Source organism: Bubalus bubalis, chromosome 2, assembly GCF_019923935.1.
Source record: "Bubalus bubalis isolate 160015118507 breed Murrah chromosome 2, NDDB_SH_1, whole genome shotgun sequence".
NCBI classification, from domain to species: domain Eukaryota; kingdom Metazoa; phylum Chordata; class Mammalia; order Artiodactyla; family Bovidae; genus Bubalus; species Bubalus bubalis.
In genome coordinates, this window is record NC_059158.1 from 150328652 (window position 1) to 150356192 (window position 27541).

Below are 27541 nucleotides of genomic sequence, written 5' to 3' on the forward strand. Positions count from 1 at the left end.
CATAGATTGTAGTCTGCCAGGTTCCACTGTCTGTGGGATTTCCTAGGCAAGAATACTGGAGTGGGTTGCCACTTCCTTCTCCAGGATACCTTCCCAACCCAGGGATTGAATCCACATCTACTGTTTGCCACGTGGATTCTTTACCACTGCGCCACCTGGGAAGGCCAAATTGCCTGTATAATTTATATTAAACTATCTCTATCTGAATTTCCTCAGTTTTCTATTTTGCTTTTTCAGTAATATATGATTATCATTATTATTTAGTTTGTTATTGCTCTATAGACTGTAATTATTCTCCTAAAATTTTATAATTCATCAACATTAAGAAAAGAAGTGGGATTTTGAAAAATTAGTTTCTCTAAGCAGGAAGATAAAAGTGCAATGCAACATGAACATTCCAGACTGACCAAAATTATTTATTGATTTATTATTTTAAGGATGTTCTTTGACCCATGGTAGAAAATAAAGAGCAGGGCTTGGATCTGAGATTGTCAGTATTTCACCATTCTTGTCTAGATCAGCAGACACTTAGTTTGTGTGGTATGAATATAATTCAGAGAGAAACATAAAATGTATAAAAATTCAGGGAGTCCTTCAGTTTACAATAGTACAAATTGTTTTGTTTTTCTAAATGATGGTAAACAGATTTGGACAGTTAGTCATGGGTGTTCTTAAAATAAGGTTCAGTCAGTCTTCATAAACAATGCTTGACCTATAAAGGAAAAGGGAAAAAGAGTTAGATGTTGACTGCATCTTTTCAGAAAGGAAACGGGGAAGAAAATAATGTAAAGTGAAAAAGAAAAAAAAAAAGCACAAAATAAACCATCAGTTCCAAGGGATGGCATTTCCTTGCTGCACAAACCTGGTTTCCAAGTGCTGTACTTTGGACTGTGATAATGTGCTTTTCTAGAGCAGTAATTATTAAAAGCTACTTTAATACAGTTTAGAGTTATTCAAAGAACATAGGATAATGCTTTTATTATTCTTATGTTCCAATTAAATCAATTAACTACTCTCTGGTTTCTTGACTCTCCACTGCATAATTATAGTACAGATAAAGATATGGTCTATTTGTTGTTTAGCTTCTAAGTTGTTTCTGACTCCTTTGTGACTTCACGGACTATAACCTGCCTGGCTCCTGTGTCCATGGGATTTTCCAGGTAAGAATTGTGGAGCATGTTGCCATTTCATTTTCTACAGAATCTTCCTGACTCAGGGATTGAACCCATATCTCCTCCATTGGCAGATGGGTTCTTTACTGCTGAGCAACCAGGGAAGCCTTGATATGGTCTATAAATGGAAGCAAAAACCTCAAAAGTTTTTGCTTGTACACTTATACAAAAATAATATATTTCTAAATAACCCATCTCAAGGAGTTATAATAATATAACTCATTAATATTTATATAATATTAATTATATTAATGTGTTCTGGTTAATATGAATAATTATTTATTCCAACTATTAATAACTAATATGAATAACTCTACATTAAATACAATGTTGAGAAAGCCTTATATATTAAAGAGGGAACAGATAGATACCTTGAGAGCTCCATTTAGTTAGACATGATGTGCTTGACAAAAGCTGTAGGGATAATACAGTTTAGAGTTAGAAAAGAGTCAAATTTAATAAAAGAACAGTATGGTAAGTTAACTTAATTCTAATTATTCTTATAATTCTTGTAACTGTATTCTTATAATTCTTGTAACTCTAGAGTTTATTTATTTAAACTCTGTATAGCCCACTATTCTTAATAGTAGATTTATGGCTTTCCCCCTGATTTTGTAAATTTAGCTTTTTAAGTTTTACATTTGCATGGTTAAATGTTTTTCTTGAAAGTATCAAAGAGTTTAAAATAAAAAATGTTCTTCACCACTGTCTCTTAGCTATCTAGTTCCTTTTTATAGCTAAGTTGGTGGAGTTATTATGCTTGCTTAGCAAGCATACAGGAGTGGGTAAGCCTTTCCTTTCTTCAGGGGGTCTTCACAACCCAGGGATCAAACCCAGGTCTCCCACATTACAGGCAGATTCTTTATCATCTAAACCACAAGGGAAGCCCCCCTAAATACAAGTATATGTTATATAATTTTTTTTACACAAATGGCGGCAGTTCTACAAACCCTTTTGCTCTTATTTTTCTCACTGCATAATGTATTGTCTTAGAAATATTACCATAACCATAAATAAGGGTGTCCTTGTTCTTTTTTAGAGCTGTGGGGAATGTCATCGTGTAGATGTACCAAAATCTATTTGATGCATTCTATATTGTTGGACATTGTTCTTTATTGTCGTTGTTTAGTTGCTAATTGTGTCTGACTCTTTGTGACCCTATGGACAGTTGCCTGCCAGGCTCCTCTGTTCATGGAATTCTCCAGGCAAGAAAACTGGAATGGGTTGCTATTTCTTTCTCCAGGTGACCTTCCCACTTATGGCAGTAACTGAATGTAAAATGTTGTTTATAGAAAAAAGTAAAGTTTAACCAAGATTGTCAGTGTAAATATGCTTAGCTGAGTATTTTCTTTTTCTCCTATCCTTTCCTGTACTCTTCTCTTCTCTCTTTTCCATTTCTTTTCCCTCCCTTCTTCTCCCCTCTGTGTTTCTTTTCTTACTTTATCCAAGTTGTTAGACTTTATAAGTCCATATTGACATCAAAGCTATCAACATAGTTTATTGAGATGTGGTGAGATTAGTCTTTTTGGGAGGGTGGATACGTTTTTCAGTTTTATTGCAACATTTCAAATTTACAAGTTATATCATGCAGTTTTATCTTGTATCTTTATTTTGGGTGGTGCATTGCTTTTCAGACCCTCTGGGTGAAGCTTCAGTAAAAAGGTGGCAGGAAATAGATAATTGGATACTATGAGATAGATTTCGTTTAAACAAGAGCACTAGATAAGGAGAACTAACTTTTAGCACCAGCCTTGCTATTAATTATGTGATCTTCACTAAGTAGCTAAACATCTTCAGCTCTCAGATTCCTCATTTTCATCACTGCTTGCTGTAAAGGATTTTGTGATATCTCCAACTGTAATATTGAAGAATTAATATTAAATTTAATATTAAAATTTATTCTGACACAAATGCTGTCTTACAGAGGTGTTGTGAAGATCTAGTAAGATGGGTGATTCATGTTGATATATGGCAGAAACCAATACAATCTTGTAAAGCAATTTTCCACCAATTAAAAATTTAAAAAAATTTTTAAAAAGATCTAATAAAAAAGTAAAACCACATTTTAATCTGTATAACAGTGCACAAAAATGTTAAAACCCACTAAAATAAAGTTTATGTATATAGTCAGATCCTTACAAGATATCTTTTTAGGGTTATTGTGTAATTGGTTGATAATAAATAACGTGTGTGTTCAATAAGAGAGTAGAGAAAAATAAATTGTTTTAAACTCAAACGGCATCCTCCATCAACCCAATCAGTTCAGAGTTGCTGTAACCATCAGAGCACATGAAATTATACCTTCATAGTTGATGCAGCCATTGGAGTCTTCCTGACCTGCCATCAGCGCTTCCACTTCTTCTTCTTTCATCTTTTCACCTGATAAAACAAAACTCTTTATTCAAGAATAAAGCCAGAGAATATTCTCAAAATTCCACCATAAGTGATAAGATGTGGACTTCTGGAGACCTCTTGTAGGATAGACACCAAGACTTTCCTGTTCCTTTGGCAGAAAGTTTGCCAATAAATTGTTTTTGAATAAATGAATTAAATGCACATTATACCTGATCATCCACACTCTATCCTGTAAGAACTGCAATGCCATATGTTACTTATTCATAACCAATAATTCAAGTTATTAAGACCATTTCCCCCAAATAAACTCACTGACATTGAGGCTAATTGAAATGGTCATTAACTTTTGACTATTCCTTTTCATTTTCCCTTTGTAGTCTTTCCCCCTACTTATTTTGGTTATAACATGATTCCCCTGAGTCATGCTCCTTCCTACATACTCTGTCCTATTAAGTCCACTGAAATGAATTTTTCTTACCTAGTGTGGCTAGAACATGACGAAGTTCAGCACCCATGACAGTGCCATTGCCTTCCTTGTCGAAGACACGCAGACCCTCAACAAAGTCTTCATAAGTGCCCTGGTCCTTGTTGTTGGAAATAGCTTGCAACATGGGCAGAAATTGTTCAAACTCAATTTTCTTGGCATTCATCTCTGAAAGAAATTGCAATTTGGAGAGTTATCAGCTATCATAAAATGCTACCACTGAGTTACAAATTAAGCTTGAATGTTCATTCTGGATCATCAGAAAGATCTTCATACAGCTTAAATTTCAGTTGGTAAATGGCTGCTGACAGAAAGTTTGTAACAGAGAATAGCATGACCTCCGGACTCCTAGTGCTTGAGCTTTTATCCTTAATTCACCATTTACAAATACGTGATCATGGGCAAGTTTCTTAACCTTTGTGCCTCAACTTTTTAATCTTTCTTTTTTTTTAATTTTTTTTTTTTTTTTTACTTTACAATATTGTATTGGCTTTGCCATACATCAACATGCATCCGCCATGGGTGTATATGTGTTCCCCATCCTGAACCCCCCACCCACCTCCCTCCCCATACCGTCCCTCTGGGTCATCCCAGTGCACCAGCCCCAAGCTTCCTGTATCCTGCATTGAACCTGGACTGGCGATTCATTTCTTATATGATATTATACATGTTTCAATGCCATTCTCCCAAATCATCACCCCCTCCCTCTCCCACAGAGTCCAAAAGACTGTTCTATACATCTGTGTCTCTTTTGCTGTCTCGTATACATGGTTATTGTTACCATCTTTCTAAATTCCATATATATGTGTTAATATACTGTATTGGTGTTTTTCTTTCTGGCTTACTTCACTCTGTATAATAGGCTCCAGTTTTATCCACCTCATTAGAACTGATTCAAATGTATTCTTTTTAATGGCTGAGTAATACTCCATTGTGTATATGTACCACAGCTTTCTTATCCATTCATCTGCTGATGGACATCTAGGTTGCTTCCATGTTCTGGCAATTATAAACAGCGCTGTGATGAACACTGGGGTACGAGTGTCTCTTTCAATTCTGGTTTCCTCGGTGTGTATGTCCAGCAGTGGGATTGCAGAGTCATATGGCAGTTCTATTTCCAGTTTTTTAAGGAATCTCCACACTGTTCTCCATAGTGGCTGTACTAGTTTGCATTCCCACCAACAGTGTAAGAGGGTTCCCTTTTCTCCACACCCTCTCCAGCATTTATTGCTTGTAGACTTTTGGATCACAGCCATTCTGACTGGCGTGAAATGGTACCTCATTGTGGTTTTGATTTGCATTTCTCTGATAATGAGTGATGTTGAGCATCTTTTCATGTGTTTGTTAGCCATCTTTATGTCTTCTTTGGAGAAATGTCTATTTAGTTCTTTGGCCCATTTTTTGATTGGGTCGTTTATTTTTCTGGAGTTGAGCTGTAGGAGTTGCTTGTATATTTTTGAGATTAATTGTTTGTCAGTTGCTTCATTTGCTATTATTTTCTCCCATTCTGAAGGCTGTCTTTTCACCTTGCTTATAGTTTCTTTTGTTGTGCAGAAGCTTTTAAGTTTAATTAGGTCCCATTTGTTTATTTTTGCTTTTATTTCCAATATTCTGGAAGGTGGGTCATAGAGGATCTTGCTGTGATGTCTGTCGGAGAGTGTTTTGCCTATGTTCTCCTCTAAGATTTTTATAGTTTCTGGTCTTATGTTTAGATCTTTAATCCATTTTGAGTTTATTTTTGTGTATGGTGTTTAGTTTCATTCTTTTACAAGTGGTTGACCAGTTTTCCCAGAACCACTTGTTAAAGAGATTGTCTTTTCTCCACTGTATATTCTTGCCTCTTTTGTCAAAGATAAGGTGTCCATAGGCGCGTGGGTTTATCTCTGGGCTTTCTATTTTGTTCCATTGATCTATATTTCTGTCTTTAATCTTTCAAAAGAGATACTTTGTAGTGTTTTGTGAACACTAAATGAGGTAATAATGCACAGTCTATTACCGTACCTGGGACAAACTGAGTGCTTGATCCGTGTTAGCTACTATTTTATTAGTATTGTCAATGAATAAATACTATAAATACTAGGGAAGCAATATAGAAATATACTGATAACAAACCTATTGGCATATAAATATAGCAAAACCTGGCTGAACTTTAATATGTATTCCACCATTGTTTGAGCTTTTGCAGAGCTTTCAATTTCTTTAAATTTTAATTTTTAAAAAAGAAGCCTATGAGAAGAATGTGCATGTTAAATACTTTGTGATCTCCTGACTTTGTGTTTTTAGAAGCCTGGAGATGATAAGAATTTCTTTAGTAACCTTCTGACAAGGCAAATGGTATTCATAGCAAAAGTATAAAACAGACTAATCAGATGTACACAAATAGATAAAGTTATGTACCCATAAATCAAAATTCCATTTACCAGTCTTTCCTCATAGTGTAGAAATCTAGTACATTGAGTAATATTGAGAAAATTAAATTTGAATGCTAAATAAATGAACATTTATCTAATAATTCCATTAAAGACAGAAGTTTGATGAGTTAGAAAATGGCATTTAAGAATGAATTTGGCTAACTGAGCTCTCACTTTATCTGATACTCTCAGCTACTTTTTGAGTAAGTTATGTGGACATTTTTGTCCAAAGGAACTATAATTTGGGGAAAATTCTGGCAGACTGATTTAGAAGTAGTTTTTTTTTTTTAATCAAATATTTTTCTTTTGTGACAAAGGAACATAGTCTTTTCTAGAAAAAAGAGATTGCCTTCCCAGCATTATTTTCCATATGGTAAAGATAAACTGAGATATCTACTTGAAAAAAACTTCAGTTTTGTCTTTTCTGTTTTGTTCAGAGTGGTATTTTCCAACAGACTATTATACTTTGCCATGAACCATGGGATTAGAAAACATTTCCTTGTTGTTGACTAATGACTAGATTACCCTACCCAGCAATCACCTCTGTAGTTTTGCCACTTACATATTTCACTAGCTTTTGCCTTAGGATTTTCCTTGGGCAACCAAATGCAGGTTTTGGCTTAAGACTTTTAATTCTTTCTGGAATTTTTATTAAGGTATCATCTGTCTATTCTTAATTAAGATAGCCAAATTTCTTTTAAGATGGTCACAGAAGCAGGGTATATTTAGATAGCATGATGATGATGATACCAGCATTAGGTATTGTTTCCTTTCATTAACATGAAATTATGCTTATAAATTCTCAAAGGAAGGTTAATTTATCTCATGGAGGAAAAAACTGAGACTAGATAGCCAAGAAACACAGTTACCATCAAGTAAATTAAATCCTATCCTATGGAACTTGTTTCTCAATAACCCTCTCTTTCTTATACATACACACACTCCCACACATGCACACACACTCCCAGCTTCTTGGAAAAACATGTGGTTACCTTCATTGCTGGGGTTTCCCAGCACCTTCTTGACCTCTGCATTGGTGGGATTTGTGCCCAGAGCCCGAAGGACATCACCAACCTGGTTTAAGGTGATCTTGCATTCACCTGTTCTGTCGAACAGGAGAAACGCCTCCTTGAATTCTGCAAGAAGCAAGAAACATTTGGTTGCTTTTTTTCTGCCTCAAACTTATAAAGGAACCCAAACTTCATCAAGAAGCCAGTTCAAACTCTCCTCTATTTTATAACTTTTGCCAGTCTCTTAAGTTGCTATCTTTGGAATTTCCCTTTTCTGAGTTCAACGTCAACCCTCTTTTGACATTTCTTTTTGGGACTGTTTTAAAGCTGCTGTTGCTAAATCACTTCAGTCATGTCCGACTCTGCGCGACCCCATCAACGGCAGCCCACCAGGCTCCCCCGTCCCTGGGATTGTCCAGGCAAGAACACTGGAGTGGGTTGCCATTTCCTTCCCCAATGCATGAAAGCGAAAAGTGAAAGTGAAGTCACTCAGTCGTGTCTGACTCTTCACTACCCCATGGACTGCAGCCTACCAGGCTCCTCTGTCCATGGGATTTTCCAGGCAAGAGTACTGGAGTGGGTTGCCAGTGCCTTCTCCGTATTTTAAAGCAGCATTTCTAATTTCAAGTTATATGTTCAGTTCACTTCAGTTCAGTTGCTCAGTCATGTCCGACTTTTGCGACCCCATGAATTGCAGCATGCCAGGCCTCCTTGTCTATCACCAACTTCCGGAGTTCACTCAAACTCACATCCATCGAGTCTGTGATGCCATCCAGCCATCTCATCCTCTGTCGTCCCCTTCTCCTCCTGCCCCCAATCCCTCCCAGCATCAGAGTCTTTTCCAATGAGTTAGCTCTTTGCATGAGGTGGCCAAAGTACTGGAGTTTCAGCTTGAGCATCATTCCTTCCAAAGAACACCCAGGACTGATCTCCTTTAGAATGGACTGGTTGGATCTCCTTGCAGTCCAATTATTAGATATGGAAATTGAGAATCCTCACCATATTTGTTCATATCTCCTTCATCTGCCTTGGAAACAGGACTGGGTTAAGAAATTCTGATGCCTGGAGAAATCTTAAGAATTCCTCATAAAATCCCTCATATAATTAACAAAGCTAATAAAATTTCAAGAAAACAAACATTAATTTGGGGTTGTGTCACGTGAGGTTAACCCAAACTTCTCAAGTTATATAGAAAAACTTCTCTTGAGGTACAAACTTCCTAGACTCTCTTCTTAACTAATTTTCTTCAGGAGTAACTTCATTTTTCAGGAAAATTTTAGAAAGATGACACAAATCTATAAGTTCTTTGGTGTCCTTTAACCATGGATGCATGACTTTAATAGGCTCCTAGTGTAACAGAGTCAGAAGGAACCATATTTATTTGAATCTATTGCTATAGTGAGAGAAGGCAATGGCACCCCACTCCAGTACTCCTGCCTGGAAAATCCCATGGGCGGAGGAGCCTGGTAGGCTGCAGTCCATGGGGTCGCTGAGGGTCGGACACGACTGAGGAACTTCACTTTCACTTTTCGCTTTCATGCATTGGGGAAGGAAATGGCAATCCACTCCAGTGTTCTTGCCTGGAGAATCCCAGGGACTGGGGGAACCTGGTGGGCTGCAGTCTATGGGGTCGCACAGAGTTGGACACGACTGAAGTGACTTAGCAGCAGCAGCAGCAGCAGCAGCATTGCTATAGTGATTGCTTTAAACTTTGTATTTTTCAGGTATGACATATGATAACATGTTGCTATATTAGTTTTATTATACAGATACATATTTTAATTTAAAATTTTGTGGAGATAATTGTAGATTCACATGCAATTTTATGAAATACAAAGAGATCTCTTAAATACTCTGTCTGGGGGAAATACTATTTCCCCCAATAGTAGCATTTTTCAAAATTATAGTATATGATATATATACACTATATATATATATATGTATATGATCATAACCAGAATATTCACATAACCAGAATATTCACACTGATAGAGTCTACCTATTTTACTCAGATTTCCCTAGTTTTACTTGTATTCATGGGTGTATGTAAGTACACATTTTAAAAGTGTTGTCTGTTTTTATAATAGGCACTCTGTTTGTTGTGTGCATGTGTGCTAAGTCACTTCAGCCTTGTTCAAGTCTTTGTGACCCTATGGACTGTAACCCACCAGGCTCCTCTGTCCGAGGGATTCTCTAAGCAAGAATACTGGAGTGGGTTGCCTTGCCCTCCTCCAGGGAATCTTCCCCACACAGGGATTGAACCCACATCCCTTATGTCTCCTGCACTAGCAGCTGAGGTTTTTTTTTTTTTTTTTTTTACCACTAGTGCCACCTGGGAAGCCCCATTCTATGGCTTATTTGCCCTAAATTTGGTCACTTTCCATTGATAGAATTGGTTTTGCCTTTCAGGATTACATTAACCCCAAATTAAGAAGTGTACACCATAAAGACAGAAAAAGGTACTACTAAGGATTTAGGAGCAAATAAAGACATTTTAATTGAAACTACAAAGCTAAATTAAATCACTTTTTCTGGCACACCTAAAAGTATTGGTGGTGATCTGTTGGAGTTTAATACCAACATTCAAAACTCATTTGTGAATGAGCTGGTAGAAGTGAAAGCATTCTTTTTAGGCCATTAGTGGTCTCAGATCAAGAGATACTATGTAGGTAGATGACTCAGAAAAATATCTTAACTATCCCTTCATCCTCTAATCCAAGACTACTAGACATTAAATTCACAACCAACTATAGATCATGTTACCACTCTTTGCTGAAACATCCCTCTCAAATTCTATTCAAATTGACATCACAGATAATTTGCCTTACCTAAAAGACATGCTGTAGGTCCTGTGGGGTCATTAGTCAAATATAATTTTTCATCTTTCTAAGGGAATTATGAAACTGAACTGCTCTTATTACTGGCTCCAGGCTTTTAAGCAGATTGCTCAGAGGGCTCCCTATTACCCTGGTCAGATGCTGATATAGAAATAGGGTTTTATGGGCTGTAATGGAATCTCTTTGACATTAACTCTTTTGTTGATTTAAAGGCCAAGAACAGAAAGATATTGCTCTTCTTACTCCAGATTTTTAAAGCTTAGTTATTCCCTGAAGAGTCTAAAACATGGGTTACCAATGACTGTCTACAGGCTAGCCACCTCTTTTTGTAAATAAAGTGTGACTGGAATATAGCCATGCCCATTCATTTACGTATTGTCTATGGCTGTTTTCATACCTCAGGGACAGAACGGAGTAGTCTCCACAGACTGTAGTGCCAACAAAGGCTTAGATATTTACTATTTAGCCCTCTAGGAAAAATTTGCCAGCCCGTAGTCTAGAACAACACTGTTCTAGGATTTTTTGTGATGACTGAAATGTTCTGTATCCAGGCTTCCCAAAACGGTAGTAGCAACCAGCTGCCCATGGCTTTGAGCATTAAAATATGACTAGTGCAAAGCAGAAAGTAGACTTTTAAATGCATTTGTTTTTACTTAATTACGGGTTAAATTTTAAAAGCCACATGTGGCTAGTGGCAACTTTTCTGTATGGCACAGGACTTAACACCTTTAGAATGCTATAATTTTCTGGTGTTCTTGTCTTTACTCTGAACTTGTGATACATTCAAATAGAGCAGCTGTGAGAAAAGCTAATCATTGAAGAAGGAAACAAAGTATGCCTTTATTTATTTCTTAAAATATAAGATTTCCTTTTAATTTAAAAGTCTCTCAAAGGGTTTTTAAGGCTTCTGTTTCTTGGTTCTACCATAGTTTGGCAGTTATAACGACACTGTAAGTTAGATATTTGCGAGGACTGGGATACAGTACCAGATATTGTAGAAGCATCATTAGTTAAAATAGATTAAAAATCAAGCAAACCACAGCAGAATTGCCAGCTGTTTTCAAAACTAGTCCTTTTAGTACAATGTCAAATGATCTTGAGCTGAGTTATCAAATCATCTAATTTGTCTACATGAAGGCATTGCCCATGAAGTAGATATAAATGAGTCTGTACTATAGCAAATATCCTTTTATTTTCTTTCCTTTTTTGAAATATTTTAACTGATGTCCAAATGTGAGGTATTCTTGACACTCAAGAAAAAGCTGAAAAATTTCGACTCCTTTAGGTATGCTGCTAAGTCACTTCAGTCTTGTCCGACTCTGTGTGACCCCATAGATGGCAGCCCACCAGGCTCCCCCATCCCTGGGATTCTCCAGGCAAGAACACTGGAGTGGGTTGCCATTTCCTTCTCCAATGCATGAAAATGAAAAGTGAAAGTGAAGTCGCTCAGTCCTCTCCGACTCTTTGCGACTCCATGGACTACAGCCCACCAGGCTCTTCTATCCATGGGATTTTCCAGGCAAGAGTATTGGAGTGGGGTGCCATTGCCTTCTCTGTCCTTTAGGTATAGAATGGAGTATAATTATAATTATATTCTTATGAGTATCTTCACAATTATTTTTATATTATATATCATAAATATATAATATACATACTTATTTTTATGACCAGTATTTGTACAATATTACATAACTAGAATTTTATTATTTTATTCCATTCTTTCTATAGATGTATTTTTGTCTCAATTTATTTAAGTATGTGACTCTTTTCCATTAAACATTTTGTCCTACACTTTCCAGTAAAAAAACAAGATTCATAGGCCATGGGATCTCTTAGACCTAAAGACCTGAAGAAGAAACAATGAAAGTGTTAGTGAAACTATTCAGATTCTTTTGAATCTCTAGAGCTTAAAGTCTTGTAATTAGAACTTGTTTCTATGAAATAAATTCCTAATTAATTCAGTTAGTTTTGATTTTGATGCTATCATTTATTTTTTGGATTTGGAGTCAGTCTCAATATCCCTCTGGGAGTCTGTCCTACATCTCTAAAGATGGACTAGAAAATGTCTAAGTTTCCTTCCAGTTTTTTTTTTTTTTTAATAAATCATTTTCCCCTCTATCTCTGAATGTACTTTTTCCCCTAAATTCACTTCACCCTCTATTTCTCTCAACTTACTGTGATGCCTATTGAAATCATGTGTATTTGGTAACTGGGCAGTATTAGAATCAATTTTATTTTCTAAAGTGAACAATTTAGACCTGCCAAATTTCTGTTTAGGTATTTGATTAACAAATCAGCCATCCAAGATCCGCATCCTTTTTGGTGGTATATGTATAGTATTACAGAGAAGGCAATGGCACCCCACTCCAGTACTGTTGCCTGGAAAACCCCATGGATGGAGGAGCCTGGAAGGCTGCAGTCCATGGGGTTGCTGTGGGTTGGACACGACTGAGCAAATTCGCTTTCACTTTCGCTTTCATGAATTGGGGAAGGAAATGGCAACCCACTCCAGCGTTCTTGCCTGGAGAATCCCAGGGATGGGGGAGCCTGGTGGGCTGCCGTCTATGGGGTCGCACAGAGTCAGACACGACTGAAGTGACTTAGCAGCAGCACTATAGTATTACCTACTGTATCAAATTAGTTCTATTTAGAAATCAGTGAATGCAAGAAATTATTTTGTAGTGTTTAGCTTTTGTTTGCTTAAACCTTTGATTACTGATTATAGATGAAGGGTTCATGCTGAGAGAATTTATGTTTAGAGGGATTGAGAGCATTTATATTTAGAGTGACAGCACTAGTGGGGATAATTAGAAAGAGCTAATCTCATCTCAAGGGAGTTGGTTTTCTCACATGCCATCTTTATGAGTGTGCACATATTAACAACTATATCGTTTAAACTTACCATCCTGCTGTTGCTTAGAGAACTCGATCTGTTAGAAAGAAATTAACCACAAAGAATATTTTAACCAAACAAAAATGTCCTGATTTTTTAAATGTATCCAAGCTCATTCCCTGAGTAATCGTCAAAGTAAGCTCAAAAAGTATGCCTACTTTTCAGAGTTCAGGCATAGCTTGGATACTCACAGTTCGAGCCACACAGTAACATGCCTTGGAGAAGAGTATTATTTCAGAAACTGAGCAGTGCTCTGCCTACCTCTGAAGCAGAGAAGCTCAATTCACTTACCAGCAATCTGCTCAGCACTGAAGGACTGCAATGGCGAGAGAGAGGAAGAAAGAAAGAAACAACTAGTACTCTTTCAAATGCATTGACAGAAGGGAGTGCTCTCTGCTCTGAGGTTTTTAGGAAGCCATGTAGGTGTCAGAGAATAAGAAGTTTGCCTTAGGATACTTTTGAATCTAGGAAAAATAAAAAGCTATTGCAAAACATAGTTAGAGAATATTTCTCTGTATCTTAACCCATGAGTCAATAATTTAACAAATGTTAAATCAAATTCTTCCTGGAACAATATCATAATCTATGGTATATTTAAGATATGTCTAATATAGATACACTGTATTAAGAACTACAGACACATTGCATTAAAAAGATCACTTTAAGTCGTTCTTCTATTTAACCAGTATGTTTTACCCAATGCATCAAAAGTAGTTTATTTAATTTTAGTTATCAGCATCATTGGATTGTTTTCTTAAGGTGCAATATTTTGCTATAATTGCAGGTTCCCCCCCCCTAAATTTAGATATAATAAACCTTATGAGATATAGAAAGTTGGTGAAGCATAAAGTACTTCTTTTGCAAGTAAGATGTATTTCTCTAGTTGGCATAGTAGCTTGAATTAATCTTGTCTATCCTCAACACACCTGGATAAAAACCAAAAGTAGATTCTACAGACTCACACTGAGTATGTTCTGTCCTCAATTTCATTCCTATCTACTATCACATCTGCCTATAAATTACAAATAGTTTTCTCGTAGGACCCACCATGATGGAGCTGCTGGGCTGCAGACAGTGGCGAAGCTGAAGAGTGAGTTGAGGGCCGCTCCAGTCCCTGAGTGGGTCCTCCCTTGCTGAGGCTGCCTTTTATTTCTGGAGAAGCTGTGACCTCACAGCTAGCATCAGGTTCCAGAGAGAAGTAGCCACTCCTCTTGGAGGGTTTTTTAACTTTCTTAGGGCAAAGGGAAGGAGAGATCTGTACCCTGAGGTCTATTTTTAGGAAATCAGAACCTAAGAGTGGATGGCCATGATGAGACCAATGCCTATCAGCACTTTTATGGTCTTTACCCCTGAGATAGTCTCTTGGAGTGTCTTCCTTGAAGAAGATCCTTATTTGTTCAGTGGCAGAGGGGCTTAGAATTTCTCGAAAGACTCCGCCTGACCTCTTCTTTTAGTGAATTATGGACTTTACAAACTTTAAGTCAGCAGTCTGGGTATAAATGGAACTTACTGGATGGGACTGGTTTGGGGTTTCAAATGGCAACTGCTATAGAAGGAAGAGCCTCTGGAGCTCTGTCCCCTGTGGTAAAGTTCAGAGGACTTGAAAGGGACACACATATTCTATGTGCTTCTTAAGGTCCTACCAAGTGAAAATCTGGTCAGTTTGTGAAATCTCCAACTAAAGACCATTCTTTTGCACATTGTACTCTCAGAAGTATAGAATTCATTTAAGCCAGGGATGGTTTTAATCTCCATTTTTAGTATTCTTCCTTAGTATTCTTACCTTAGGGGTAGGTATTAGATTTCTTCCTTGTTCTCTTTAGGGGAAGGAAATGGCAAACCACTCCAGTATTCTTGCCTGGGAAATTCCATGCACAGAGGAGCCTGGCAGGCCACAGTCCATGGGGTCACAAAGAGTTGGACTCAACTAAATGACTGAGTGTACACTGTTCTCTTTATGGTGGCTGACTAGTCATATTTTTTGAATTTATGAAATTCTTCTAAGAGGGAAAGCTGATGGGCCATTTTGTATTCTTTTTCCTCTCATTCTATACACTTTTAAATTTTATAAACGTTGCTTATTTTCTTACTAGAACATGCTGTTTCCCTTTCTGTCATGTCAAACACTTTGTGACTCAGTCACCAGACTGAGAACCAAAAGAATCCGAAGTAAAGACTGTGAAATGCAAAGTTGTAATTTCAAATTTTAAAGGTGTCCATGGGATTGGTATTAAATTTTCATGGCAGCTTACATGAAAATAGGTAATTTCCTATTTCCTACACTTCCTAGAATGATATTGAGAAAAGATCAGTCTAGATGCCCACTAAAACTCAGACATGTTTGGCAGTTTTCTATATACTTAAAAGCAGCTCAAAGGCATAACGAATGTTAGTGATAAATTCCAATTTAAGTACTATTTTAGCAACTATTTTTAAGAAAATGATCACGAAAAGCATAGTCTCCCTCTGCTAGACAGATGTATGCTTTGCAACTTTCCCCAAGCCATTTGGAAAGAAATCAACATTTAAATGTATGTCTTTTTTTTTTTTGTCCAAAGTCTACAAGTAGTGAAGAAAATCTGATAGAATCTGAGTCCCAAAATGAGGATTGAAAGTATAACTTTAACAGTATTAGAAGCCATATAAACATATTTTCATGAATAGATTGACATTTTGAAAGTAGATGGGAAATAGAAGTTAATAAAAAAATTTAAGTCCTTTGAATCATTAGGGGAAAACGAAAGAAAGGGACCAAGGTGGAAATTTGTCACCTTCGATAACTGTAATTTGGAGTCTCATGACTTTTGATGCACAAATTAAAGCCATTACAGCATACCATCTTTCTTTGTTTTAGTTTTAGGTATTGTGTCATTAAATTTGAATTGCCCTATGTGTCAGCATTGAGAACTATCATATTCTTTTTTAAATCATCAAAGTTGCCCTATATAATACTCATCATGCTGCTGCTGCTGCTAAGTCGCTTCAGTTGTGTCCGACTCTGTGCGACCCCAGAGACGGTAGTCCACCCATCCCTGGGGTTCTCCAGGCAAGAACACTGGAGTGGGTTGCCATTTCCTTCTCCAATGCATGAAAGTGAAAAGTGAAAGTGAAGTTGCTCAGTCGTGTCCGACTCTTAGCGACCCCATGGACTGCAGCCTACCAGGCTCCTCCGTCCTTGGGATTTTCCAGGCAGGAGTACTAGAGTGAGGTGCCATTACCCTACATAATGCTCATTTTCTTTTTTTCAGACAGAAAAATGAGTCCTTGAATACATATAAAATACAATGTGTGTAAAATCTGTTGTGTAAACTGGAAAGTCATTTTAATAGCTGTATTTATGTTATAAACAAGTTATTCATAGAAACTTGCATACTATGTAAAAGTTTATTATTTATTAAAATACAATGGAGGCAGTTATCACACTACTTCACTCTAGTTTTTAATCCATATATTTATCACATAGAGAATGAGAGTTTGATTTTTTTTAATGCTTATTGAGGAAATAAAACATTTAAAAAAGTTACTGATAATGCTAGAGAAGGCTATAGTCTAGTCTAGTCTAGAGAATAAACTGTAGTTTAAAAGTCAAAAGACCTAGACACTGGCCTCATAGAATAAATGGAAGATGATATTTATTCTCTGGTACACTTTTACACTTTGACAAATGGTAAAAACTTTCACTTGTATCTCTTCCTGGGTGTTATAATGATGAAATAATCAACCCTTTGCACAAAGGCATGATATGAGTACAAAATGTCAGTTGATTTTGGACTCCATTTGCTATGGCATCATTTTATTTTGAAAGTTAGATTTAAGTCTCTTCTATCTGGAATGTTCTCCTGTCATCTCTGTTTCTTGAAAATTAATTATCCTTCAAAACCCTTGAAAGAACTTTTTCTATTTGTCTAACTCCTTTCTCCCACTTCAGTATGTTTAACCTTCCTGATTGTAAACTTCTGGGAAGCACAGGCTGCTTTTGGAGATCAGTTCCCTTGGTCCATGATGTGAACCTGAGTGTGAGCCAACCTCTCCCTCACGGAGAGCTGCCTCTGCCTTATTCTTAGATAGTGTCCCCCATGATCCTATACAATACCTTGTCTACATTAGATACTCAACAGAATTTTTGTTAAATTAAAATCTTTAGAAAAGGGATTTCCCAGGTGGCGCTAGTGGTAAAGAATCTGCCTGCCAATGCAGGAGACCTAGGTTCGATTCCTGGGTCAGGAAGATCCCCTGGAGAAGGAAACAGCAACCCACTCCAGTATTCTTGCCTGGAGAATCCCATAGACAGAGGAGACTGGCAGGCTACAGTCCATGGGGTCACAAAGAGTCAGACACGACTGAAGCGACTTAGCACATAGCAACAGCACAGAACAGGTGTACTGTAAGTTCCTCCTTCAAACATGTTTCCTCCTCTATATTATCTTCCTGGAGGGAAGAGACCTTGTCAGTTCCTTTAAAGAGCTTATATTCTAGAGGAAGGGGCACTCGTGCACTCTTTCTCCTTTGGTACTGCATCTCCAGCACCTAGAACTGCCAGGCACATAGTTAGTAAGCATGCTTATTTAAAATTATTGATATTATGTGCATGCGTGCACACTAAATCACTTCAATTGTGTTTGACTCTGCGACTCTATGGACTGTAAGCTGGCCAGGCTCCTCTGTCCATGGATTCTCCAGGCAAGAATATTGGAGTGGGTTGCTATGCCCTTCGCCAGGGGATCTTCCTGACCCAGGGAATGAACCCGCATCTCCTGCGTATCCTGCACTGCAGGAAGATTCTTTCCCGCTGAGCCAAAGGAAAGCCCTTATTGATGTATATGCCTTTATCTTCCCAGAACATTTCTTTAGATTTTATATAAATGTTATGATCAGGACTTCTAATTGACCATCTCCTATTTTTTTAAAGCGTTTTTTTTTTTTTTCATTTTAGTCTACATACTAAAATGACTTGGTAAAAGTAACTACATTCCACATTTTTATGATTCATGTAGTAAACAGTATTGCATTTAGATATGTAGTAGATAAGATACTGGTCCTAAAAAAGATTTTTATTGTAATGTTTTCAGATTGATTCTCACTTTGAGAAATATTTTTCTAATAGTAATCATGAGGTTTGGTTAACTGATTAAAGACAAGACAAAGCTGCTGGTATATAGAAAGAGTTGATTTATAGGAAAAATATTAATATGCATTTACTCAAACAGGCTGTCGGACTGATGTATGTTAATCTTTAGTATAATATGAAGAGCTATAATTAAAGATGATCTGGGAGATATGTGATGTTGAGTGCTGAGGGCTAATGCCCTAAGAAGGAAGATAGACTGTAGTTTTTAAAGAGCTTAATCATCACTGCTAGATACAAAGGAGAATGACTGAGGTTAAGTAAAGTCCTTACTCTAACCACTTTTCAATCTAGAAAACGTTGTTGCATGTTCGTTGATTTAATGCCTGGCAGGGAGAACAAAGACCTGGATGTAAGCAAACCCTAACAAAAACTTAATTATTTTTACTCCAACCTTAGAGTTATGAGGAATTATTGTAAAAGGCAGGCAGAAGTACCATTTGGAACTCTGAGAGTTTTGTGCTTCAGGAACAGTTCACTTAATTTATTTTATTGCACTTTTTATTTCAACAAAGGATATATTTAGCCTGGTGACTCTCATATGGTGTAAAAAGGAGAAATTAAGAGCGATGAGAATACAGTACCAGCCTGAGTTATCTAATATAAGAGAGAAGAGATGGCTATATTGGATAAATTGATCTGAACAGAAGAAGAAATGAGTAATTCTGTGCTTAGGATGCCTAAACTAGTCACCTGAATTCACTCACATTAGATCAAAGGCTGGATTATTAAAACAATACATTTTAGACCTATAGGAATTAACAGAGAAGTTTAAGTGAATTTTAATAAAAATTTTAAAACGTGACCTAAGTCTGTACTTCTTTGGATTTCTCATCAGCTTTCCCATTGTTAATAGTTGATAAACAAATCTAAGATTTCTTGAGTTGCTTCTGTTCTACTTTGTGCATTTGTGTGTAATTTAATTAAAAATCCAAATTGTGTTTATGTTCTTTCCTTCCTCTTTTTATTTTTAAAATAAGAGCATTAGAATAAAAATCTTTGTGTATGTATTTTAAGGAATTATAAGTATCTTCTTTTTCCTACTTTTCTGGAGTAGAACTTCCTTTTGTAACAACAGGGATATGTGAATATTGATATTATTATTTTGGTGATTTCAGGTCTTTCGATAGGGAGGAAAAATTCCTAGATGGGGCTTGAGGTATTCAAAATTTTGTTCTGGTGCTTCTGTAATGAATCATGTCTTTTGATTAAATAACTTCTCTTATCTAGGTTATCAGTTCAGTTCAGTTCAGTTACTCAGTGGTGTCCGCTCTTTGCTACCCCATGGACTATGGCATGCCAGGCTTCCCTGTCCATCACTAACTCCTGCAGCCTACTCAAACTCTTGTCCATCGTGTTTCATCCTCTGTCATCCCCTTCTCCTCCCGCCTTCAATCTTTCCCAGCATCAGGGTCTTTTCCAATGAGTCGATTCTTCGCATCAGGTGGCCAAAGTATTGGGGCTTCAGCTTCAACATCAGTCCTTCCAATAAATATTCAGAACTGATTTCCTTTAGGATTGACTGGCTGGATCTCCTTGCAGTCCAAGGGACTCTCAGGAGTCTTCTCCAACACCATAGTTCAAAAGCATCAATTCTTCTGTGCTCAGCTTTCTTTATAGTCCAACTCTCACATCCATACGTGACTACTGGAAAAACCATAGCTTTGACTAGAAGGACCTTTGTTGGTAAAGTAATGTCTCTGAGTTATAGCTTCCTCAAATAAGAAATATTATTCTTTATGGTTTCTAGGATTGCTTGTGGTTCTATAATGTTTTGAGTTTTTAATCCTTTTCTCAGTAGTATCTACAGCAAGTCGCTTTTTTCCATGGAAAAAAGTTGCCTAAAAATTTGATATATTACTTTGAAACAGTTTAGATAAAGAGGAGTTGAGCAAAACAAAATTTTGTAACACTGTTCTAATGAGTGTTTTATATCTTACTTATATCAGAAGGTGGTATATCATTGGGTACCTAACTAGGTACAAAGAACCTCACTTGCCACAGTGAAAGGAAGAAAGTCAAGTTGAATAAGATGTAGTTTTATCTTAAGGAAAAAATTTTCTGCTCTGGCTTCAGTCCACTATTATTGATTTATGATCAAGATGACAAGAGTTTATTATCTATATCATTGACATTTTCACCAGCATAATTGACGCCATTACTACTTGTATATTGCAATTTTTGCCTTCTAGATTCTGATTTGGGAGGAGAAAGAAACTGTAGAACTTGATATAGGAACAAATTATAGAAGATCTCCTTTTCATACAGAAAGTATTCTAGTATGAAGAGAAGAAGAAAAAAATGTAGTATCAGCAGACTAAATATAATCCTTGCCACAATTTCCATGAGTCAGATGGTGTTTAATGCTGGGTAATTATGGAAAGGCTTCTGAAGACAACTTGCCAGGGGGTTCATTTGCAGCACTAAAATGTCGAGAGGCTAAATTTGGCTCTGTCACTTTGTGGTCTCCTTGTCTTGCAAAAATTTCATTATCTTTAAAATTAAAAGTGCTATTCACTAATTATTGGTAAACATTCCTATTCCTTTCCAAACCACCTTTACTTTGCAAAGACATTATCTAGTCAAATATTTAAAATATAATTTTAGACAAAGTTACAGAATGCCCTTTCATATTTTCTCACTCCACTCCACCTGTTCTCTTCTTTTACAGGGTAGACATTTCAAAGTGGAAACTTGATACTAATACTTAATGATAGTCTCAAATAATTTTTGATTTGTTTCTGAAGTTATAATCATGCCACAAATGGATGAATATTGCAACTGGTTGACATTCTAGTTGTATTAAAAGGCCAGGGTAAAATGAGACAGATTCTTAAAATTATATGAAGAAAACTTAGAAACAACTTACATCTTCACATATTCCTTCTAATTAGAAATTGACTATATGTCTCCTTTCCCTCTTTCTTTTCCTCAGACTAGTTACGATTTAATCATTATACATGTGGCATTAAGTTTCTTTATATCACCCCAAAGAATATTTGGTTGAGATTTGTAGTTATTTGTAAACAAAATATAAACCCATACTATTCTTAGACTATTAGTCTGATGGCAAAATTTGTATGTCAGGTTTGACATAAGTGCATGTTTAATTAAACAAAAGCAAAATTATTTTAAAATTCAATAAGTTTCACTACTTTTAACAACATTTAAATATACTTTGGTATAATTTTTTCCAGCTTTATTGAAATATGATTGACATATAATATTGTATAAGTTTAATGTGTACAACGTGATTTAACACGTGATGATTTTGATGATTACCACAATAAGTTTAGTTGGTTAATATAACCATCATATTGCTTAGTTATTTTTTTTGTGGTGAAAACCACTTAATTTGCTCTCCTAGCAATTTTCAAGTATACAACATGGTACTGTTAACTATAGTCATTATATTGTATTTTAGATCCTTAGAACTCAGTAATCTTTTAACTGCATGTTTGTACCCTCTGATAATATTCACTCTTTTCTCCCATCCCCACTCCACCCTGGCAATTACCAGTCTGCTCTCATAACAGCATTTTTGATATCCATGTTCCATTTACAACTTTTTACAGGAAGCTGGACCAAAGTGACTAGGGTGTCTTTCTGGGATCCTAATATCTCACCTTTCACCTGTAAATGAGAACACCCAACCTGTCAGCAACAGGTGCCAAGATAAGGGAAAGCTGAGGAAAACAGAACAGTAATGAATTGCCAAGATGAAAGGTCTTGATGAACTAGCTCTGATGGGTGCCTGTAACCCTCTCCCCTGGTTTTAGAGGGTTGTGCAGGGCAACATGAGAGTCACTCTTATATTGATCACTCTTACCCTCATCCTTAAGAGCAAAAAGTCTTCTTTTCACATTCTTAGAAATAGCAACTTACCCTTTATAACAGAAGGTAGTTTAGGAAATGGTTAATACAGTTGATTCTGGATTTACCCTGGTAGGTTATATCCTAGATCTATCACACACTTGTTATTTGAACATGGGCTTGACATTGAACCTCATTTAGGCTTGATTTCTTGCAAAATGTAGCTAAAAACAACCTGAGTGTAATGTTTTTACTATTAAATATTATAATTAGACACAATAAATTCATAACAAATATTGATTATTAAAATAGCTTTATAGTATTCAAACCTTTTCATAAGCTATGAGCTCATTTATTTTTCCAACAATTCTTCTAAATGGGACTGCGTTTGTATTAGCTTTGTTAGTGAAAGTCGCTCAGTCGTGTCCAACTCTTTGCAACCCCATGGACTATACAGTCGCATGGACTATACAGTCCATGGAATTCTCCAGGCCAGAATATTGGAGTGGGTAACCTTTCCCTTCTCCAGGGGATCTTCCCAACCCAGGGATTTAACCCAGGGCTCTCGCATTGCAGGTCTATTCTTTACCAGCTGAGCCACAAGGGAAGTCCTAGCTTTGTTAGGAATGAAAAAAAATAACTTATAGATTAACACCAAAAATCCTATACCTGGACTAGAACAAGTCAGATGTTGCAATGAATACATAATATTTGCCTCCACTGAATACTCATCAGTAAAGAGATACATTTATTGGGAATGCTATATTTCCACCTTATCCATTAAATTGAAAGTTTAAGGCTTCCCAAACACATGGTCAATTGTTGCTGTGAGACTTGTTATTGACGAGTTTCTGTCAATGCATTCTGTACCTTTACAACTTTTTTAAAATGTTTCCCGCAGTATATTGTCAGGGATCACCTGACTGAGTGATGACTACAACAAGAATTAAAATTTAAGCAGCACAATGATAGACATATTCAAAATCTCATCACTTCAGAGCAATCCCAACGTACCAGCTAAGGCATGCATCATGCAAAAAATTTGCTTAAAGTGAAGATCTTTTAAAATCTAGGCAAATGATCATCTCATTGCTTATCTACTTCTGTTATTTCATTTGGTTGTAGTTTTGGGCAACAGGTGTTAAATCTTGTTTGTATTTGCAGCTAAACTCATGGTGGGTTTTACTTCCTACATTTACAATTCTGTCAGGCAATGTTCTAAAGTATCACTTTCTGAAAGCAAAGAGTGCTTAGAACCACCCAGGACAATAGCTTTAGTGCTCAGATATCAGCATAGCTGATGTTTGAAAAGGATACTCATAGAAAATCCATGGGGCAAGGGCATATCAGGTAAGCCATCCCTCAGAAAATATCAAAGGTTTAATGTCAGAACAACCAAAGAAATGTCCTAAACAAATAACCAATAAAGCTGGAAATCAGGTTGGAAAACCCATTTAAGAAATTGATAAAACCAATTCATATTGTTCATAGTTTATGGAGAGTCAAATATATGGCTAGTAACATAACTGGGATAGTATTGAGGGATTAAAAATTATGATTGCTATGATTATACTACACAAAGATAGTTCCACTTAAACTTCAGCCCTACTCAAAGTATAAAGAACAGCTAGATTTCTAATCTTATATGATTTATGAAAGACGGTGTAAAATCCAATTAAGTTTTTTTTCCTTTATTGAGTTTTCAGAAAGTTAATGAACGCTTATAATAGCTCTATTAATTTCTTTAAAGTCCATTTTCTCTGCTTGAAAAAAGTTTATAACTTATATGCGGTAATATATCTAGAAATATCATGGAGTGATTAAAAACACCATAATATGAAATGTTTTAATGCACATCTTAATTAGCCTTCTTACCTATTGGGATGAAATTAGATTTTATAAATTTCTCAAGTTGCATCACATTCTTTGGCTATGTTATCATATGTCTAAATATGTTCTGATTTCATATTGTTGAATACATATCATTAAAGCCATTTAAATTCTTTTACAAAAATATATTTCAATTCTGTTTTTTTCTTTTTTCTCTTTCTATTAAGAATGAGCTCTCTGAATGAAAGATAATGTTTCTTCTAGATTCACTTAACATCCCTTTTTGGTTTGTGTTCCTTATTAAAATCCATCACCTCTTTCATTCTACAATGAAATAGTGAAGATGGAGTATATCCTATCCTTACAGAGACTCTCTTGGAGAAATTCCTTTTTTTTTTTTTTTTTTTTTGTGTGCTAGCTCACAGTAGCATTAATTCAAGATACAGATGAAAGGATACACCAGTTTTCAAGATACAGAAAACCATCACTTCTCTGCTACAAAGAAGCAATCAGTTTAATTTTTGGATTTAAAAAATGATTCCTTACTTGTCTTTTCTTGGAGACTTTTACCTGCCAAACTAAAATTTTCTTTACTTACTTATTCTTACACAGTTCCTTGGGGAAGAAAATTAATGCCTGTTTTCATTAGTGGGATACTTCATTTTCTCCTTAAGAAGGCACATTTTTTCCTTTCCAAATGCTTGTAGTCCCAGATACAAAAGGGTGATATTGTCTTATAAATCACGATAAATATAAAGAGGAAATGCTTTGACAGTGATTCATATCTTTAGTGTTAATATAAAATGGGGAGTCAAAGAATAGAGGCAGTTGAAATTATTGTAGTGTCTGTAATCTTGCTTATTGTACAATGTAGTCAGTGTGCATGTATAAGATACATTAACCAGTATTGCTAGAGATGAAAAATTTGATTTTCTCCTAATGAACTGTATGCATATAGTCCTCAAGATAGAAAAACATTTATTGGAAGACATAACATTCATTTCTTCTCCTAAGTGGATATTCATTAAGAATAGTTCCTAACCAATATTAGATTCTATGATGAACTTTTTTCAAATATGACTTCAGTGACTTACAAACTCAAGATAAAATATCTATGATGATCTACTTCTACTTTGAAATATAAAATTTCATATTTAACTGGACTACTGTAAAAATTTTAAATATATTTATTTAATGTTATCACATACATCTAAGGGTAATCTAATTCAATATTTTTGTCAAAATATTTTAAATATCTACAATTATACTAAAATAGTTAACGAATTATTTATTTATAGGTTAGCTTGATTGTTGCAAGTAAACAACATATTAAATACTAACAAGAATTAAGTTAGCAAAATTCAGATTTATTAAGCATAGAACTGTTGGCTTCAGTGAAATGATCACCTCCTAGGCACTTTCAGCTACTAGTTTTCCATATAAGGCAGGGTTCCCTTGATGAAGATTTTCAAACTGTCATTTGGACCAGTCAGAGCCCAGTGAATGAAGAGACAGTGCACATTTGATAGGTCATATCACTACATCCATAGCATCATTTTTCCAAAAGCAGATAACCTTTCAGCAGTCGAGAACTTTGATCACAGCAAAATGTTGACACAAAAATCAATCACATTCTCCTTAGTTCAAGATCAGTATGCAAGGAAGAGCTCAAAGACATAAGCTCAAAGCCATATAACTAACAAGTTTTACAATATTGGTGGTGGGAGGGTTAGTTTCATTTAGAAGCAACTCACATTCTGAATTAAATGCTGTATATAAATAAGCAAGATGACAGTTATAGTCACTGAAACACTTGAGTGCATAGTTGTCTGCACTGAGATCTCATTTAGTGTTGTATCAAATTTTATTAAGCAAAGCTGAAGGGGGAATTAACTTGAGTTGCAAAAATCTCTTTTTCAGATGAAATAAAGCAGCTGTCAAATACATCTAGGACAGCTGGGTCATCAGCTGTTTTTAAACTTTTGGAAACAAGTAGGGACTAAAACTTTCTTTTTAATGTAGCTTTAAGGAAGAGTTTCAGTTTCCAGAGATTTTATTTAAAAAAAGAAATCATTGGTTTCAATGTTTGTAAAACATAGACTTTGACAATTGAGGGAAAAAAAGAAACAGAAAACAAAGACTACAGCAAATACAGGTTTCAAATATAATATACTCGTAATAATTTTACTGAAATTATATGCTGCAGTTTTGTTTTAAATTTTTTAAGATCAGGATTCTCCTCTATCCATATCTATCAGTTTGCTTAGTAATTCCATTCCTCTCAATGAAAAACATGCCCCCTCTGCAAGTCCCTAGTGTTCCCCACCATTAAGAGATGTTTCAGTGACCAAACAATTCACCCTTTTTGTTACCTTGATGGCAGAGAGGTCAATCTTTTCTTCTTTGGGTGGGGCAGGTGCAGGTGCTGGGGCAGGGGCCGGGGCCGGGGCCGGGGCGGGGGCAGCGGCAGCAGCAGGTTTCTTTATGTCCTTCTTTGGTGCCATTTTGTTTAAAAGGATGGGTTAAAAAAAAATGAGAGAGAAGGAGCACCTCCAAAAGAACCTGTCAAAGTGATTCTTGGAAGAGGAGTGGTGGCTTGGTTGATCCACAGCCCAGTGTCTTGCAGGTGGACCCAGAGTGTTAAACGGTATAAGGGCATGCATATATATTTCACTTAGTGCCTAACACAATCTTGACACTTGGGGCTGGATTGGACAGTTCCCTAGTCCAGGGGGATGGCATTCCGGCTCAGACTATAAATGGAATCAAAAGGGTTAGGGCTTCATCAATTTTTTTAACTCCTCTTGCTTTCCACCCCACCCCCCGTGCCCCCACCACCTTCATATATAAAAGAGAAAGAAGTATGACAAAGCCAGCCAGCTTTAGATCCTTTGATGACAGTAAAGTAGATTGACTGATACTTTCTCTTCATAGAATTACAGTTCTGATGAAGTTGTAAATCATTTTTTTGTCTCCTATGCCTAAGAAACTTTAGTGAAGGATTTGATTTCAGCTTGGAATTTTGGCAGAGTATCACCAACCCAGCTTCTTTGGTCATGCTCCTCCTCTCTTGCCATAATTTGCAAGAAAATGTTTGTCAGCAAAAAGGTAGTGGTGTTTAAAAATAAAAAGCAGACGTATAAGGAAAGCCCATTAAGTCTTAAAGTGGCTTCCCTTCTAGGGAGTACAAACTCTGACTTAAACTGTGGTGAACAGTATGCTAAAAAGAATAATTCACAGCTGCTTCCTATCACTTAACTTTTTTCTTTAATGAAAAATATTAAATGTGGTGGAAGTAACAGGAAGATTTACCCTCTTGCCATACACTTTTTCTAAGAGTAAAGTAACTTTCAATCACAGTAGATACTTAATCCATTTTACTTCCTAAATGGAACCAAGTCTAATTATTTATCATCTAATTTTTTCATCCATACTAGGGAGATAAGATAAAATTTTAAATTTACTTAAATGACCAGAGAGATAAAGAGAGAAAAGGACTTTATCATTAGGTGGAAATTTTGGTGAGTAATTTGTAAGTTTTTCCTTTTCTGTCCTTGACTTTCTCAGTTAACAAGACTAGACTCATATTAAGAAACATGATTAGCCAATGT

General features: G+C 36.0%; 1 protein-coding gene across 2 annotated transcripts; it reads right to left on the reverse strand.

Annotated features, from left to right (window-relative positions):
• Positions 1–395: 395 nt before the first annotated feature.
• Positions 396–26584, reverse strand: MYL1 (myosin light chain 1). 2 transcript variants are annotated; one of them, XM_006073193.4, is made up of 7 exons: positions 26303–26584; positions 13172–13199; positions 7415–7558; positions 4006–4179; positions 3474–3551; positions 1544–1586; positions 396–712 (listed from the first exon to the last, which is right to left on the reverse strand). In XM_006073193.4, exons 1-6 carry the CDS (start codon positions 26432–26434, stop codon positions 1558–1560), a joined length of 585 nt encoding a protein of 194 aa, XP_006073255.2. In that variant the 5' UTR covers positions 26435–26584; the 3' UTR covers positions 396–712; positions 1544–1557. The 2 variants fall into 2 exon arrangements, with proteins under 2 accessions (XP_006073255.2, XP_006073256.1); XM_006073194.4 differs by lacking the exons at positions 13172–13199; positions 26303–26584 and adding exons at positions 13454–13478; positions 14210–14341.
• Positions 26585–27541: the final 957 nt, after the last annotated feature.

Excerpts from the sequence above, each read along its gene's own strand:
- MYL1 (XM_006073193.4), bottom strand. The coding sequence starts at position 26,434 with ATGGCACCAAAGAAGGACATAAAGAAACCTGCTGCTGCCGCTGCCCCC. Across the intron at positions 4,180-7,414 it reads GGGAAACCCCAGCAATGAAG|AGATGAATGCCAAGAAAATT; the intron begins GTAACCACATGT and ends AATTTCTTTCAG. Across the intron at positions 3,552-4,005 it reads TCATGTTCTAGCCACACTAG|GTGAAAAGATGAAAGAAGAA; the intron begins GTAAGAAAAATT and ends TTGTTTTATCAG.